Below are 18,755 nucleotides of genomic sequence, written 5' to 3' on the forward strand. Positions count from 1 at the left end.
TTAAAAGTCCCTTATCCCATTAGACTATAGATATATATCATACATAGTTATAATGCAATGAGAGTCAACAGGGACTAACAACTTGTCTGCTGCACATTTATTTATATTAATTCTTTTTTTTTTAAATCCTTATTTCATATATCTATACATTTTTTGCACTTAAAGATTTCTCTGAAGAGTCTGTGTCCTGCGTTAAAAGAGAGACCTGGGAAAATTGCCAAGACACCCCAGTTATAACAGGACATGATATGCTCTAGCACTACTCTTCACCTGTGTGAATGGCCAAGGGAAAGGCCACTCAGGTTGAAGGTAGTGCCTAAAATATGAAAAATGGAATGAAACAAATGACAAGACTGTGCTTTTTGACAACAGTTTTATTCAAAACAGGAAATTGTGCTCCAACAGTTAAACACTTTTAATCTCACGGTTCAAATATGCTGTAGGAAACCAAAAAGCATGTTTATTTGAGTCCTGGCGTCACCTTGTAGTTTACAGAAGCGTGTCCTCTTGAGGGTCAGATAGCTGCAGAAGAACAACAACTTTTAGTGAGCTCTGTTATTGAAACGCCATCCATTAAAAACGCTGTGGGTTATGTCAGATATATATTGTCGTCATTAAATCAGAAGTCTAACGCATGATCATCATTCATAACAGTTACAATCCACTCTGATGACTCGAGGCACTTACCATGTTGCTACTGCACGGATTCAGCCACACCAAACTCCATTTTCCTGCAAATATAAAATATCTCAGTAAACATGATTTTTGAAAAATACACACGACTGGTGTTTGTGAGTCATGTCAGATAAGAGTATATTGACTTCATCTTCACATAAGTCTAACGCACTTAAATCATCATTCATGAAACAAACAAACTAACGTAAATCACAGAAACACTCACCGTCATAAAGTCACGAAGGGCCTCCATCTGAAAGCACGCCACACTCCTCCAGCCACGTGTGGATGTCCAATCACCTCAAAACCACCGCATGGATCCAAGTTCACCACCGGTCCTGATGACAGCACAGCACACTGTAACTAATATACATATTTAGTTATATTTGCCATTTTAACATTGTAGAAAATTTAATTTTACCATATTTCCACGCAGATGAGGCCTAGTCACCGCTCCAGAAGCATAGTCACCGCTCCAGAAATGCACCATGATGCGATCGAATTGGGAGTAATTTTTTTCCTGCAGACTTCCGTCAAGTATCATTATAACAACTCAAAAACATAAACGTCGATACGCTTTTCCTGTCCATGTCAGATGCAAATGTGTCCGGTCGGACTGGCGACAGCATGCTCTCAGAGGAGTGGTTATCTGCAGAAAACGTTCTGCCCGGATCTACTTTATATCACATCCGGGTCTGTAGGTCTGTTCTGATTGGCTCACGCCGACTCCTCGTCTCCCCTCCTCCACTCGCGTGGATATCTATCCCAAAGTCCAGCCCCCACGCTTCTCACTTCAGGAAGAAGCGGATCCAGCGTTGTGTTCCGCCGCTCTGCTGGCTCTCCCGTTACAGCGCTGATTTAAACATCATTTCGTAACGTGTCTGGTTGTGAGCCGCCCCCCCCCCCCCCCCCCCCAAAAAAACCCAGTTTTTCTATGTAGTCAACGGCCGTGAGGACCAGCTGTCTGTCCCAGCGTGAGACCAGACAACATGGACTGGACCGTGAGCAGTCGGGCCCTGTTGTGGAGCTTTTTGTTTTCGTTGCTTTGCTGCGCCGGTCTCCCACAAAAGGTACGAGAGGCTAACTGGAGAAGCTAGCTTAAGTTAGATGACATTAGCTCGGTGTTACTCGTTAAACTACACTTTTCACTCAACTTCAGGCGGATTGTTTTTACTTATTCTGACTTGAATATGTCATTCTGTGAACCTTTTTAATCATGTCTCTGTGCTGCGTGGTGTCTTGATAAGATGCAAGGAAGCTAACATCAACGCTCGCTTGCTGGCTAAAACACTATGTAAAAAAACAACGTATTTGTGAAAGCCTAAAATTTACTTAACTACCATTATATCATGAACGTCAGACCATCTCTAATTGATTATTCCAGTGTCACAAATCAAGGAAACTGTTCAGAGCATGAACATCAGATCTCCATCTGCTGTCAGAGAAACTTCCAGAGATCTCTCTATTAGTGTACAATGAGACTTTGCTGTGTCTACACGTGTATTTGTATTGTTTTAAAGCTAAACTCTCCCCAACCTTAATTATTTGCATGCTACCAACTCTCCTCAAGTATCTCAGAATCACATTAGCAAACTATTCAATTGAACAAAAAGACTTCTGTTGAAAGGTACACCCCGGTCAGTGTGTCGATGTGGTTAAGGCTGGCTATTATTTCTACGACTTGCATGTTTACTCTTCTTATCTTTTCACAAGATTGAACACAAGTCCTTTGCTTGCACATCAGCAGCGACCTTACAACGCATCAGTCAGTATTTTGGGTCATCGAGATGAGCTTATTGGGGTCTTTGACATTGGACCTCGCCTGTAGACGTAAATACTTGACATAGCCACTCCAAACAGAAGACTCATTTAGATCAAAAAGTAAAAATAGAAGCTTAATGCAAGAAAAACACATGTCTTATGTACTGAGGTACAGTTTGAAGGAAGCCTTCCCCTTCAGTTCATTGGATCTCTGAAGCTAGCGGGACCGATGCAGTGAGTTTAGTTATTACCGAAGGAATTTGTAAACAGAGAACGGGATCCGTAGTATTGGTAGCGGGCACAAATGAGAGCCAGCTAACTAAACTGAACCGGATCCCTTAAAGGTCTCCAGGCAGAGATCCTAGCTACCAAGCTAGTAAACCACTTTGACTAAGAAGCAGATTAAAGAAGCCGTATAATCCCATATCATGTCTCGGGTTCTTCTTAGCCTGGTAGGGAGTCTGGTTGTGTAGTAAGGGTGACAAAGGATGATGGCTATCTATAGATGTGTGTGTGTGTGTGAGATGGCGAGAGATACGAATGAAAGGAGGGGTGTTTGTGACTAAAATGTAGCTCAAAGTTTCTGCAGTTATTACTCAAGTCAAGTATATTTTGTAGTGCTTCTTCTCACATTATGCTCATAGAATAGGTTGTGATCTTCTACTATCTTATCACGTCTGTAGATTGAGTGTGCCTGAGCACGTGACATCCGTCCCCACTGCAGCGACACCACGCAGAGAGCAGCTGATACACTGTTGACAAAGGAGGTTGCTTTAAAAAGTCATCTCCACTATATTCCTAAATGTCATCTCCCCGGGGCGTAATCTCCTCGCCTGTGTCATCTTCATACAGCCTCGAAGGGAAAGCCGGACCTCTAGTCACCATACTTTTATGGACGTTTCTTAATTGACGCCTATTTCCTGTGTTTGTTTTCGTCTGCACCCGAGCAAGCTGCAAACAGACTGCTCATCGCTGCAGACACGCTTGTGGTGAGAGTGTTCCACTTTTCAGCAGAAAAACAGTGACTTGTAGTTTAGTCCTAATTAATGGAGAGCTCAGACTAGAAGACGTCTTTTTTAGTAATAGTCTTGCCTACAAATCTGAGTTTTTGTCTCTCAAAGACAACCTGTAGTGAAGCATTTTAGGGCCCATATGATAACTCGATGAACTCATTTGAATCTCAGATATTAATAACCAATTGATTTCCTTTTAATTAGAAAACTGACTCATGACATTCTCTGGTATTTCAGCCTCTTTTCTCCTGCATGCATCTTTTAAATGAGCACATAAAAGCCTGAGTCAGAGGACAACAGAACGTCTTTGTTCAGCCGTCACAATTGTTGCTTGTGGGGGCCCCGCCATTATTTTATTGCCTGTCGCTTGTTTGTGGCAGTCACAAACCTTTAAAGAGTGAGTCACTGTCTGAGATGTTACGCTGTCATACGATGTTGATTCATCTGAAAAGTGACACTCGGGAAGCCTCTTTTCTTTCAGGATGTAGGGCAGCTGTGATGGGAGGACACTGGATCCTCTACATACTTGAGGCGTCCCCTCCCTCTGTGTGTCTCCTACATGTGTCAAGTCTTTCTCCTATAAAAAGAGACCTCTGTCTGTCTGACTCTTTGTCTTTACCTGAGCAATTCTCAAAGAGATGAGAGTATCTTATAAAGGGGTCATCATGCAGGTGTACTACTAAATGGCTTGTGGGAAAGCTGCCAGTTTGGTCTGTGAAGCGCAGTGACATCCAGTCTGCTACATATCATGTGTCGTCGTTAAGCTATGCCTCTTCATTGAAGAGGAGAAAGTGAAGACCTCACAACCTGCCGAGACGGTTCTGTAGTATAATGTAACTCGCTTGCGCAAGAACCTAGCATTTCTGTGCACAGAGTGAGGAAATGAGCGAGAAAGCCCTGTTTTTTTTTTAAGCTTTATAACTCTCGCTGTGAACCCGATGTCCACGAAGCCTAACTCTGTAGAACATTCAACAGTTGCTGTTAATCGGTGTCCGTCCAAAACGAGGAGGCGAACAGATGTTAAGATGTTATTTGCTTGCGAAACCGAGAACCCTGATAGAGATCACTGGGGGGGCCCAAAAACAAGGTGGTTATGATTCTCCCAGTACAGTTTTGTGCGTGTGTGTCTGTGTGTGTGATGCTCGAGAGTTTGCAGCAGCCCAGTGGGAACAGTCACAGGTGCACAATATTGACACAAATGCTTGTTAAAGGATGTTAGACTACAGCCGGCGCCCGGGAGGCAAATGTGGAGGAGGACCCAGTTTCCTTCCGTAGAGAGTGCAGCACTTTCAGTTTGTTGGGTCGTGTTGGCCGTGGTTTCTGTTTAGGGCCGTTACGACTGAAGAAGAAGCTGAAGCATGCACAGGGAGAAGGCCATTGTCGTGCACTGGGCAAGGAAATAGAAGCTGCGAACAAAAGGAACAACCTGTTGGTGTGGTTTGCTTCTGTCCAATTTTCAAAGCACTTCAACCCCCCACATAACATGATCTAATTGATAATCTGCTCTTTGCACTGCCCCCCCAGGGAGCTGTTCAAGGGGATGAGTCGGCGATGTTGATCAATGCTCCTGTGGTTCAGTAGAAGAATGAAGTTTGTCTGCTCAGCTTTTCCAAGACTCCTGTTTTAAAAAGGTGGCAGATTAAGTGGCATTCCCAAATCTGACCTGAACTGAGAAGTGCTGATGAACTTTGTCCTATAACAAGTCGGTAAGAAATCAATTAATACAGTTTGCCTCGTTCAGTTGAGAAAGCTCATGTGTACAGAGACTGGTCAGGGTGAGGTCATACAGGCTCCTCTGGTTTGGCAGGCTCAAACCCCCCCACCACTGGACCTCTTCCTTCACGTTGCTGCCAAAAACCAAAAGCAGCCCACGGCGTGGTTATCAAGAGCGGCGTTTTTAGAATTCCATAGTGGGTGAGCGGCGCACACGTCGCCCACAGTGCGGTTAATTCTGCCGTAAGCCGAGTCATGAGGTCGCTCCGCGGCTGCTTTATTGGTTAGATTGTTTTCTGCATCTTTTTTGTTTTGTTTTGTCTTTGTCATCGTATTGCCCCCTTTTTGTCACCGTGTCTACTTTTCATCGTGTGGCGAACCAATCCAAGTGTTCCCACGTCCGTTCACGTCGCCCCATATTTGTGAGTGGGAGTGAAAGATTCTGGTGAGAAGACTTCCCGTATGGCCCGTCAGCCCACTGTTCATCTGTGCAGGGAGAAGTTGAAACACGCTCTTCACTCAGTTAATTGTGAAATCTGTTAAAAAAAAAAAAAATAGAAGAAGCCCAGTCAACCTTATAAGGCATGCTCATGGGTGGGAGCACGAGTGTAACGCTGAAGTTGAGAACGTGCACACGTGCTCACGCACGGTTTGTTTACCTTGCCCCGGCTGTTACTTTGAACCCTCGGCAGCGTGCCCTCCTGGTTTGCTCTTCAGCCGTCGTTGTGCGGTATTGATTTGAAGTTGAAGTTTGAAGTTCATTGATTTGTCGAGCAGACCAAGCTGCCACGGGGCAACCCAACACCCCAACCACCTCCAGCACAACGCTGACTGTACCGGGGCGATGGTGAAAGCAAGGCCCCGGGCTGTAACGTCTGACACATTTCACATGCTGTAATTGAAACACTTATGTTTGGTTCAAGTGTGTGTGTGAGAGGATAAGTAGTGAGTGGCTGAAGTCATTATTCACAACCTCAATGCAGAGGCACCCGTTTCCACCTCAGCCGTGGGCTTAAAGTGGGAGCGCGCATGTTCACACACGGCCGCGTGATAATGTCTGCGTTTGATACGTCATCACTTTGATTCGTTGGCATTATAAATGAACAGAGATGTGTTTTTGTTTAGGACGTGGCCTTGATTTTCTGTTGTGTTTTGGGTTTCTGTAGGGGTTCTGCAGCGCCAGCACAGTTTCCCTCCCTGAAAGCCTGCTCTTTGTGTCCACGCTGGACGGAAACCTGCACGCTGTCAGCAAGAAATCCGGCTCCATCAAATGGACTCTGAAGGAAGGTAAGACGAGATGAAGCGATGGTGACACAATGAAGCGATGGTGACTTTTAATATATTTTATTCAATAATTGAACTAAGTGAGGGCCACGTGTGATGCCATATCAAGGCTGTACCACTTGGTTTTTTTTTGTTATCTTATTTGGTCTATTGATTTGATTTAAAAGTATTCTTTGTGATCTTAATGTGAACAAAAAGGGGAATCGGCAGCAGAATTCTAACCCAAATATTTGAATGCATTGCAAAAAATAATTTAACTTTAATCATTAACACTCTGTGGGAGTAAAACAGGCCTGTAGATCTAAAAGACCACTTAATTAATTTGGTCAAGAAACACTAATCGGGCTTCTTTCATTTGTATTGTTGACTTTTTGAAATGTTTCCTTGGGTTAAATGCTGTTTGATGTTCTGTTAGGCATGGAAACTGGCTAATAATTAACAGAGAGGGGCAGAAATAGCCTGTAATCAAGGTCGGAGTGGGTAAGGGTAAGCCACTCTGCTGTAGAGGCACCTGCACACACACAGCATGCACTATGGTTACCATGTTAATGCAGCCACTACACACCGACACTAGATGCACTGAAGGGTTACTGGAAAACTTGCTGTTTCGAGCAGTTTATCTTTCTTAGAATAAGAGACGATTTAAGACTTTCACAGACACGAGATTTTATGCGATATTAAAACTGCTGTTGTTTGAACCCACATGTCCTGGTGATGTCCCAAGTCATTAATAATCAGAGGCAGTGGCTGCTTCCTCCGCACCATCTGTTCTTTTCCCTGGGAGAGCTATTGAATATAAATTGGACCAGTCCTGTACCGGGCTCAGCACACACCTGTTGTTGTGCTCCAGTCAGGGCGGCGGTGCACCCACAGAATGAGGGAGAAGCAGGCGGTTTGCTCACTGTTTGCTCAGCCCCCCCCACCACCCCCCCCGTACGGCCTCGCAAACATGCGTTTGTATATCAGCCGATGGCGGTTTGCTCACTTCCATGAAAACCGTGTCTTTCTCACCACCTTCTGCAATCGCACAAAACAAAAAAACTTGAGCACAAGAGTCAATGACCACCTTCAGGTAGCCCCCCCCCACACATTATTGGATACTTGAATGTTGGGCACTAATGTAAAATGTATGAAATGAATCTAAATGGGCTTAAACATGGCGTGGTCCTGGGAGGCGTTTCAGGGAGGAGAACGCATCGTTTTTACCCATTTATTTCCAGTATTTAAATACAGTGAGTTTTTAACCGTACCAGAGTAAAGGCCTTTACACACCAGGGGAAAATGCAAAATACTCAACGTTAGTCGAGGTGGAAGGGAGAGATAAAGTTTTTACCGTTGTGGTGAAAAGGCCTTAAGAGTAAAATCTGCTTCCTTGAGTAACCTGCTACTTTAAACCTGCTACTTTAATCAGTCCATTAGATATTTGGTAGAGACGGGTTAATATGTTCTCGAACCCTTTTAGAGGATATGATGTAATGTGAGGTCATTAAATAATCTTTTTTTTTTTTGGAGTTTTCCATGCGTCATGCAGAAAGCTGTTTGCAGACATGCCAGTTTGCTCTTCATGTTTGCCCGAGGGCAATCTGTCTTTGGGCAATTTGTGTCTTGCCACCGCCTCTGTTGTTGTTTGATATTCCGGTCAGTCCTGACTCGTGTCTCCTTCTCTCTCCTCACAGATCCAGTTCTTCAGGTCCCCACACATGTGGCCGAGTACGTATCTTTTGCAGTTTGTGTACTGCACCCGTCTGTAACAAAAGATGAACAATGCTAATTATTATGGCGACACTTTGAGCTTTTTTAAAACTTTTTTTCTTCAATCTTTCCTCCAGACCAGCCTTTCTGCCGGACCCCAACGATGGCAGCCTGTACTCTCTGGGAGGAAAGAACAAGGAAGGCCTCACAGTAAGAGGAAACACTTTACTATCACAAACTATAAGCTCCCTTCTCTTGTGAGAAACGCACTGTTCATTTCCCTATTCCACAGAAAAACATGTCCTCTCACCACGCGCGTGTGTGTGTACACAAGTCATGCTGAAAGTAATGCGCCCTCATTCTGAAGTTGCAACTGTGTTGGTGCATGAATGGTGTCTCCCGTCTCATGTCACAGGACACGCACATGTTATTGCTGACTAATGTGCATTTTGATCAAACAGAAATTGCCGTTCACTATCCCCGAGTTGGTCCAAGCGTCTCCCTGCCGCAGCTCTGATGGTGTCCTCTACATGGGTAAGGCTAATTCTAAAAAAAATAAATGACATCGTGTCTTTTGATTCAACACATTGTTCTGTGGTCTTGTTGTTCATAACCGTGTGCAGTCGGTGCTAAATGAGCGGGTGTTTAATCTGGATACCTTCCAGCACCTTTCGGTTCCACTCAACCAGAGGTCGCCGCTTGTGCTCGTTTGAATTTACGACGGCTAACAGAGGGAAGGTGCTAATCTGCCGGAGTGACTGTGTCATTGTTCGAAGGGAAGCGGGTGACATTTGGCACACAGATGATTCTCGACAGACCTCATCAGTGAAGCTTTTGTTTGCATTCAACTGAAGCTGCTGCTGGAACAAAGAATATTAGAGATGCAAAGGTCTCGGCCTCAAATTCTCACTCTTTAAATTGCATACATGTACAGATGAATGAGATTTCTGCTCAGTAGAGTTTGTAGGAACTATCAGTGCAAACCATCCTCTTCCTTCTATTGGACGTTTGCATTCCTCCATAACTATAATTATAATATCACTCCCTGCATTGACAAAAAAGGGCGAGGTGCCGGTACAAAGAGGCCATGATGGGTTGGTCCTTTAATGATAGTGACACCCGTCACTGGGAGGGTTAAATGGCTGCATGTTATTCTGCTTGGTTCGACTTGCACGTGTTCACCTTTTGGTCAATTTGGCAATTTCCTGCACATGATCAATTCAGTTTTCCTTAGAGAAGCAAACATCACAAACATGACTTTGATACTTTTATAATCGGACCCTTGATTTGGGCAAAAAGCCATTTTAAAAGCAAAATGGGGAGAAACCTCAGCAAGATCAGCCCTCCTCAGGGTGGACAGACAATAGGTGGCACATTAAAGTGCAGACAAAAGTAGGAGCAATAAAATTACACTTTATCGACAGAATGACAGTCTTAAGTAAATGAACTGCAGAACATACTATTTCTGTAAATATGAAATGCAATCTGAATGCTGTAATCAGTGTGTGTGTGTGTGTGTGTGTGCAGGTAAGAAGCAGGACCTGTGGTATGTGGTGGACCTGTTGACTGGAGAGAAGCAGCAGACTCTGACTTCCTCCTTTGCCGAGATGCTGTGTCCGTCTTCATCTCTTCTCTATCTGGGACGCACAGGTACGAGTTCAGCTATTTGTTTTCCCCTAAATTGACGAGCCTCGTCTTGGGCGGATTATCTTTGCAGCCCATCCCATTTAGTTGTTGTTTCTAAACTGGCTCATCAACAGGCCTATTTTGTTTGCGTGCTCTGATCTCAAACTGTCGACAAACCCTTATTTACCATCCCTGCTGCTATTCCCTCCCCCCCCCTCTCTCTCTATCCTTGATATGGTAATTGTAGACGAGAGCCTAGAGCACCTGAGCCCTGCAAATTGAATACTTAATCCTATAAATCCATCCTCAACTTGGTGTCAAGTCACGAAACAACGCATCTGCGGGATTTTGTTTCACCGTGTCTCTACAATGTCAATTTTTTGATACAAAGGAAATTCAACACTACTTTGCATTTATACCCAGGAATTGATACTCAAAGCCTGGCTTCTGTGTGTTATAAGCAAAGCAACACAATGTCTTTTTTCCCTTTTTGTGAATTAGCTCTTGTTGTTCACTTCCTTGTTAGAGTACACCATCACCATGTATGACACCAAGAGCAGAGAGTTGCGCTGGAATGCCACCTATTCCGACTACGCCTCCACCCTTCCTGACGATGAAACCAAATACAGTAAGACTCTGGGACACGCTGGCTCCTTTTTGTTTCGTTTCTGGCAGACGGGGCTAATCACTTGTCCGCTCTGTGCCTCCCCACAGAGGTGGCTCATTTTGTGTCCAACGGCGACGGCCTCGTGGTGACCGTGGACAGCGACTCGGGAGACGTCCAGTGGGTGCAGAACTACAACTCTCCGGTGGTGGCCATGTACATCTGGCAGCGCGAGGGTCTCCGCAAAGTTCCCCACACCAATGTGGCCGTGGAAACCCTGCGTTACCTCACGTTCATGTCTGGAGAGGTTGGCCGCATCACTCAGTGGAAATACCCGTTCCCCAAAGAGAATAAGCCCAAGAACAAGTTCATGTAAGCGGACTGAAAGTAGCCATTCCTGCGATTGTTACTACTATAAAGAACAGATGTCTTACTCTGTTTTAAAGCGTCCATCAATCATAGGGACATAACTTAATGAAAAGCTGGAAATCAAGATGTCCTTTTGTAAGATGTGCAATTGCTTAATGTTTGGGCGTCTAAAAATGTCATATGTGCTGCTGGGCCTTGTTATAGCTGTGGTTTCACACTGCAGCACTGTGTTTTATTTTGATATATTGTGTTCACACCTGCTTCAGCTGGAAAGGACAAACAGGGCTTTCAGTGGTTAAGACACTGTGAAAGTTTCGCCTGTTTAGGGAGATGATGGAGAACTCTTCTCCACTTTGAACCTGTAAATACACTCCAGATGTCTTCTCCAACATCCTATTCTCTCTATTTAGCATGAAATAGGTACAGCATATGGTTTGACTGAGCTCCTTCTCCTTCTCCAGGGCCACTTTGTATGTGGGTAAATACTCCACCAGTCTATATGCCTCTTCTTCCCTGGTGCACGATGGAGTCACTGTTGTGGTGAGTGACCGTTACGTGTGCTGTATATCTCTCTTCATTTAGGCAAAACACAATCCTTATCATCAGGACATGGAATATGTAAAGTTACCATTAAAATATCCAAGCAGTTGTATAGTTTTCATTGTCGGGTCTTAACTTTTGGTTTACCAGGAATGCAAGTTGTGTCTTAAAGCCCCACTGCTTTTCTTATGTAATCATGTGAGGTCTTTGATGGGAAGTTTATCAGAATCCTTCACATGTTTTGTGTGTGTGTGTGTGTGCGTACAGCCTCGCGGCAGCACCTTCCCCATGCTGGAGGGTCCCGACAGCCAGGAGACAGACGACAAGGAGTGCGTCATCACACCCAGCACCAGCGTCAAGTTCAACGCTGCGCTCCGGGAGCGAAACCGCATCAACTTCATGAGGAACTACCTGCTCCTCATAGGTACTACAGGCAGTGCACAAATCACACAGGAAGATGTTCGTCTGGACCCGCTCGGGGTAATGAGAGAGGGTTTCAGCGCCACCACCTAAAAGAAGAAAGAAATCTTAGTTCCGCTGACAATTCACGGTCGAGGGTTTGACATCAGGAAAGACCTCCATAAAGTGGTTGTTACTGTAGCTGGGTTTGTACGGTCATGAAAATGTGTTTGCTAACGATGCCGATGAACCCTGCTGTATGTTGAAAGGTTTCACTCTCACTCCTCTTCGCCACATGTTGAAGTCCAAGGCCTTGAATGGTTCACTGCGCTTTGAGTGACTGGTGCACTTAGACCGCCCTCTGCTGGATGATAAAATGAATAACATATTGTGTTTTCTTACCTATACTTATAATAATAATAATAATAATAATAATTTTAGCACCATAACTGAAATCAGTGTTTGGTTTTGTTGAATGCTATGATTTTGATGATGATGATTAAAAAGGCCACTCTTGCATTTCAGGTCATCATGAGACGCCTCCTGAAGCTCACAACAAGATCCTCGAGAGGTTTCCAGACCGCTTCCCTCGCAATCAAGGCAACGTCATCCCACCTACGACTGACAAGAAAGTTGAGGAGGTGTGTGACCCATGAGATATTTAGTTTGGAAGATCTTTCTGGGATCAAAACATCTGTGCAGATTTCCTCACTCTCTGCCCACCCTCCTCTAGAAGGTGAATGATAGTGGTATGGATGACGGGCCCCCTTCTCCTCTGCCTGAAACATCTATCCAAGAACCTGGGACCAGTGGTCGCACTGTGCGTCCAGAGGCCCCGGTGGACTCCATGCTCAAAGACATGGCCACCATCATCTTCTCCACTTTCCTCCTGGCTGGCTGGGTGGCCTTTGTGATCACCTACCCCAAAGTAAGTCAAACAGCACCACCTGGTGGACCGTAGGTGATGAGTACGCGTTTGTTTTCCTTAGAGCCTCAGACATAGTCTCCTCTCTCGCCACAGAGTGTTCACAAGCAGCAGCAGCTGCAGCACCAGGAGTTCCAGAGACAGATGGAGGAGAAGTTGGAGCTGCTCCAGAGACAGCAGCCGTTCCCCGCTGCAGACGTGGCCCTGGGCTTGGCCCCAGACAGCGACTATCTGGAGGTGGCCCACGCTCGCTCCGAATGCTCGGACCACAGCAGCCCCAACGTCACCCCCCACGCCTCCAACCACTCCAACCTGTCTGAGCTGGGGAGCTCAGCCAATGAGCACGAAGATGGCGGTAAAGATTGAGGAATCAGGATTGAAAGCACACTGTTTGTTTGTACTTAATTTAACCCAGTTTTCATTGTTCGAAATTATGCGTTTGTCTTTTCAGAGGAGGACTGTAATATTGTCAGAGTGGGCAACATAACTTTCCGCCCCAAAGAGGTCTTGGGTCATGGTGCTGAGGGCACCATTGTGTACAAGTAAGTCTGAACAGCCAGTCAACAGTTATTCACGATAAACTTTTTGTTCAATATCACAACGTTGTATTTCCATCGTTCCTCCACAAGGGGTCAGTTTGACAACCGTGCAGTGGCAGTTAAGAGAATTCTCCCGGAGTGCTTCAGCTTTGCAGACCGGGAAGTGCAGCTGCTGAGGGAGTCCGACGAGCACCCAAATGTCATCCGCTACTTCTGCACGGAGAGAGACCGCCAGTTCCAGTACATCGCAATTGAGCTGTGTGCTGCCTCACTTCAGGATGTAATTAATGGCCTAATAGATCACTTGAGCACTTTTGTTTTCTGGGAGACGTTGAGTTAACTTTGTGCTGTTTCTTAACAACACGTATCAAGTATTTTGCTGATAACTGTCCAGTTTAAGCTTCATTTTTCTTTAATAATTTTCTTGTGTCATTGGGATGCAATTAATACTGTGTGTCAGTGATGTGATGAAGTTTGGCAGTGAGAGGAGGAACTAGCCAGGGTTCTCTGTCATTATTCATAGAGCACAAAAACTACAAGAAACACTAAAATGTATTTGTTTCCTTTTTAAATGACGCCATCATGTGATAATTATTGGACTCACTGACTGGTCTTTCTTCTCTCTAGTATGTGGAGAGGAAGGATTTTGACCGTCATGGTCTGGAGCCAGTTATGCTTCTCCAGCAGACCACGTCAGGGCTGGCCCATCTGCACTCTCTCAACATAGGTATCTATTATTAAGCCTGTTTTTGAATTACCAAGCAACATCTACACCACTAAAGTAACTGACAGCGTGTTGTTTTCTCACCTTCTTACCTTTTCCCTTCAGTCCACAGAGACCTGAAACCCCACAACATCCTGGTGTCCATGCCCAACGCCCATGGTCGGGTCCGGGCCATGATCTCAGACTTCGGCTTGTGTAAGAAGCTGGCAGTGGGCCGCCACAGTTTCAGTAGAAGGTCTGGGGTGCCGGGCACAGAGGGCTGGATCGCCCCCGAGGTGCTCAGTGAGGACTGCAAAGACAACCCGGTGAGTCGGGTAGAAAAGCAGCAGCAGCTCTCTCGTAGTGGTTAGAAGTAATGTTGATTATCAGAAATCACACTAACACTAGAAACTGTCTAAAGGGTGAACGTGAGACCCAAAAGGAGCATTAATGAACCCTATACAAACCAACGCACGTATCCATAACTTGGTACTGCTTACAGATATTGTTGGTGGTGAATGTGTGTTTCCCTACATGCCACATTGTGACCTCCTCTATCCTTTCCTTCTCTCCTCTCCTGCAGACCTGCTCTGTTGATATCTTCTCCGCTGGTTGTGTGTTCTACTACGTGGTGTCGGAGGGAAGCCATCCCTTTGGCAAGTCTCTGCAGCGGCAAGCAAACATCCTCCTGGGCACATACAGCCTCGACCATCTGCAAACTGACAAACATGGTGAGTACTATAGTAATAACAGTAATGTGGTTCAATGAAAGCTCTGTGTAATCAAACCCTTGTGTCATTATTCCAGAGGACATAGTGGCCAGAGCTCTAATCGAGCAGATGTTGAGCATGGAGCCCCATCGGAGGCCTTCGGCTGAGAGCGTTCTCAAACAACCTTTCTTCTGGAGCCTGGAGAAGGAGCTGCAGTTCTTTCAGGTCAGCTGTTTACTGCTCTCTGCTTATTGTATATAGATCACATGTAGTAGGCTGTTTACTGTACTTCGCTATTAGAGCATCAGGCATCTTCAAAGTTGTAGAAATCCTCATATATGTTGTGCGTGGATTCATCATTAATAAACTTCTTCATCAATGAGGGCAAACATGCAGCTATTTGAATGTGATTTGGGCAGCAATGGCAGGTTATCTGTATTGGTTATCTACTCCACGTGCTCCTTACAATCACATATCGACCTTCAGAACTTCACTGGTGCGCCATATAATACATTTATTTCGGTCATTCCCCCTTAAAACAACATCAAATACTGTCCCAGGCTGCTAAAACACACTGTCTGACCAGGGCCCACGGCTGCCTGCCGTATTAGTTAATGTTACTGACGTTTTATTTTGTGGTTGTTCGCAGGACGTGAGCGACAGAATAGAAAAGGAACCGCTGGACGGACCAATCGTGAGACAGCTGGAGAGAGGAGGGAGGGCTGTGGTCAAGAGTGACTGGAGAGAGCATATCACAGTGCCACTGCAGACTGGTATGGAACTGGCTTTACACGAGTCTGATATACGCGCCTGGTGCCCGCTGTGGTAAAAGAGTAAAGCGTAGCACTCCACAAACTCTACTCTGGTCGTACTTCAGTTGAGAGCTAGTTGCTTTGCTGTTTCCTGTCACCACATAATATTATCGTGGGCGATGAAGGAAGTAAGCCTTCCTGTCAGCACAATCACCCGCTGAGTATCTCAACGTCAACTGGTGCTCTTTGGACTTTGCATTTGCTTTTATTGACCAGTAAAGCAACTCCCACTGATATAGTTATTGATTGACCAGGCAAAACACAGACTAATGTGAACTCATTATGTGGGTATACTACATATTATAACAGCATAGTATAAAAGTATACACTGATCTTCTACATTTACAAAACAAATTCCTTCATTAAAAAGCTCATTCAAGTCAAACTTTAGGGGCCAGAAGCATAAAACTCTGTGTACCAGCCTCATTAGGGACGTATAACGATTGCATAACGACTCTTGTGCTCCAACACTCACTGTTCTTGTCAATAAGAAGAACGTCAAAGAGGAAGTGCAGATCAGCAACTGTGCCAGAGTAGCTTTCATTACGCATGAATGTGTCTATTTATAGCACCAGAACCCTCCATCACATGTACCAGTCAACCATAACTGCAGTGACATCTTATGTACCTTATACCCGTCCTGATATTTCCTCAGTTGCACTAAACATTCCATGTTTGGGCACTTCAGTAACGGGATGAAATAAAAAGGCAGCCGTAACCTCTCAGGATTTCCGGTTTACTGTTTCTTTGTTGGATAATGCTGAGCGGCTCATTCTGTGGTTGATTCATGGGGTTTTGTTTTTCTCTTCTTCTTCTTCGGCAGATCTGCGGAAATTTCGCTCGTACAAGGGCGGTTCAGTCAGAGACCTGCTGCGTGCAATGAGAAACAAGGTAGGAATGCATCTGATGCTTTGCATGTAAAAGAAACCGTCTCTACTGTCGGACTTAACGTTTTGACCTTCCTTCGACAGAAACATCACTACCGAGAGTTGCCTGCCGAGGTGCAGGAGACTCTGGGCTCCATCCCTGATGACTTTGTCTCCTACTTCACCTCCCGCTTCCCCCACCTGCTAATGCACACATACCTGGCCATGCGGACCTGTGCATCAGAGAGGCCATTCCTGCCTTACTACTCTACTGCAGAGCAGCTCGCAAAAACACAGGCCCAGTACACACACCTGGGGCCACACAGACAAAACGAGCCGTGCACTCAACACCTGCCAACGCACACACCGTCCCCCTCCATACAGTCCTCACAGCCGGTGCAGGTCCCTCACACAACGCCGGCTGAATCAGCGGCTGCCACTTCACCAGATGAGCCTGTACCGCCACATTTGCCAGTTCAGACAGTGCAGCCAGCACAGACCGACTTGCACGGTCAAACATTGAACCCCACATTGGCCTCAGAATCGCCTTCAGATCCTCTCGGGCAAAGAGAATCCGGTCAGTCTGAGATGCCCCCGCCGCCAGGTCCTCCTACACTGGATCATGAACCGAACCAGAGTCGGGTGGACCAAGCACAGTTGGGAGCATCGCCTTCGGGAGTGGACACCAAGTGGGAGTTGCTTGCTGCACCGTGAGCTGGTGAGGACCAGGCCTGCAGTGCCTGGGATCCGCTGCTGGGCGCAGCAGCTGCACCCTAAATGAAGTGCCTTCTGCTCACCCGAGTAAAATCGTTCCCAAACAGAACCGTCCGCGGGTCCGTCTCTGCCTTGAACAAGTCAGATAGCCAACAGGGTGCTGTTGGACAATTATCTTGTAGCTGGACTGAGCAAAGAGAATATTTTATTTTGTTACAGCATGTCCAAAAAAAGTGTTTTGTCCCAAAAACATCTGGCTTCTATTGTGTGTGTGTGTGTGGGGGGGGGGGGGTCTGGATGTTGTTTTGGGGGGTTTTATAGTGCAATGTTGTATTTCTGAGTGAACTGTTCACTGCACAGATACTGTATGTATATTTTTGTATAGACTGATTCAGAAATTGGATCATTGATGATGCATCGTTTAACGTGGCCAATGTGCCTTTTTTTCTTATTATTTTTTTATATTGCTGTGCTGCATTGGTACAGATGTTTAAAATCAACTGTGCTAAATGTTCTTGATTCCAGTTAATGCTTGCTAAATGTTCTTGATTCCAGTTAATGCTGCTAAACTGCTTCTCTTTTGTCAATCAAGACCATTGTGCCGGCTCAGTAAGAGTGGACTGTTCCAAAGGGTGTTCAGGGCGGCTTCTGAAGACAGTCGGTCATTTTATTCTCATGTGATTATGTCGTCAAATCAATCAAATATGAGTTTTAGAAGTCAGGCTGCAGAACGAGCAAACATAACTTTTCAAGGGTGTCAAAGTGAAGTTAATTACTTGCACATTAAATTCTATTTTTCTTTTTAATACTAAGATTTTGCTTGTTGATTGATCTTTATGTATCTCAAGATGGCTATCGGGGAATATTAATATATATTTAACATTCGGTGCCTCACAGGTGCTCCACTGCAATGAGTTGTCTGGGTAAGCTATCGCTACAGGTAACATTGTTTAGCGTAGCCTACGGTGTCACTTCTGTCTCGTAGCATTTCCAAGCAACAGCAGACATTTTACTGTAAGCATATGAAGCCAAAAAGCAGCAACACAGTATCACAGGGCTGGACTGAGTACGTCTCACACACGGAGATCTATATCTATAGATCTCAAAGACTGGAAACAGGATGGTCCAGCTACATGGTATGTAGAACAGATTAATAAAACAATTCTTCCTTTAAATTAAAACGTTTAACGCCCAAGGACATAACCGGCTGGGCTGGTTTATACTGTGTTCAATCCAGGTGAAATATTTTGTCTGGTACACCCACTCCACACCCCTGTGTAAAGGTTAATGCAGGTATGTGACTCAGCAAAGTCATATGACGTGATGATAAAAGGTGCAGCTCAGGTGATCCTTTGTTCTCCCCATTTGGACATTGACTGTAAATACAGCTGTCAGACTAGGCCTGTCCCCTGGCTTTCTGTGGAACTTAATTCATCTTAAATTTAAATTATGTTTTACAATTTTTGAAATATTGGACACATTTATACCTGCCATTATTCTACACGTTTTCATAAATTCATTCCACCTTCACAATCCCATTTATATGTTGTGGCCAGAGTTGTTCTATCAAATAAATACTGTCAGAGCTTAAACCAGAACAGAAATGGCTTGTAATTATAAAAACGAGTTCCTCTTCTTCTTACATTTCCTCACTTCAGTAGCCCTATGGTTGTCCCAAGTATTCTACTAAACTATTACAGAAGAGCAGAAGTACATTTGTTGCTTCTTTTGAATGCAGGACTGTTCAAATAAAGTATTGTTAACATTAAGGTTGTACTACTACGTTTACACAAGACTATTTGAATAAGTC

At 44.9% G+C, this 18,755-nt stretch overlaps 1 protein-coding gene and 1 long non-coding RNA gene across 2 annotated transcripts; one reads left to right on the forward strand and one right to left on the reverse strand.

The window, feature by feature from the left end:
* Positions 1–356: 356 nt before the first annotated feature.
* LOC306786953 lies at positions 357–1,314 on the reverse strand. Its single transcript, XR_013772517.1, has 4 exons — positions 1,097–1,314; positions 902–1,013; positions 688–731; positions 357–522 (listed from the first exon to the last, which is right to left on the reverse strand). It is a non-coding gene; the product is annotated as an uncharacterized lncRNA (long non-coding RNA).
* Positions 1,315–1,598: 284 nt separating this feature from the next.
* On the forward strand, positions 1,599–17,198 carry ern1 (endoplasmic reticulum to nucleus signaling 1). Its single transcript, XM_079281339.1, has 22 exons — positions 1,599–1,745; positions 6,329–6,449; positions 8,123–8,156; positions 8,276–8,348; positions 8,600–8,672; positions 9,666–9,788; positions 10,291–10,392; positions 10,479–10,740; positions 11,199–11,277; positions 11,545–11,701; positions 12,202–12,317; positions 12,410–12,604; positions 12,698–12,956; positions 13,053–13,143; positions 13,231–13,420; positions 13,768–13,867; positions 13,970–14,169; positions 14,427–14,574; positions 14,651–14,778; positions 15,203–15,326; positions 16,189–16,256; positions 16,337–17,198. Exons 1-22 carry the CDS (start codon positions 1,665–1,667, stop codon positions 16,943–16,945), a joined length of 3,333 nt encoding a protein of 1,110 aa, XP_079137465.1. The 5' UTR covers positions 1,599–1,664; the 3' UTR covers positions 16,946–17,198.
* The last annotated feature ends 1,557 nt before the right edge of the window (positions 17,199–18,755 follow it).

The sequence above is a fragment of the Melanostigma gelatinosum genome (genome assembly GCF_949748355.1).
Source record: "Melanostigma gelatinosum genome assembly, chromosome: 13".
NCBI lineage: Eukaryota > Metazoa > Chordata > Actinopteri > Perciformes > Zoarcidae > Melanostigma > Melanostigma gelatinosum.

Bases quoted from the DNA above. Each gene is read 5' to 3' on its own strand.
- ern1 (XM_079281339.1), top strand. From the start codon at position 1,665: ATGGACTGGACCGTGAGCAGTCGGGCCCTGTTGTGGAGCTTTTTGTTT. The intron at 8,349-8,599 runs GTAAGAGGAAAC...TTGATCAAACAG, and splicing joins AGAACAAGGAAGGCCTCACA to AAATTGCCGTTCACTATCCC. The intron at 13,421-13,767 runs GTAATTAATGGC...TCTTCTCTCTAG, and splicing joins GTGCTGCCTCACTTCAGGAT to TATGTGGAGAGGAAGGATTT.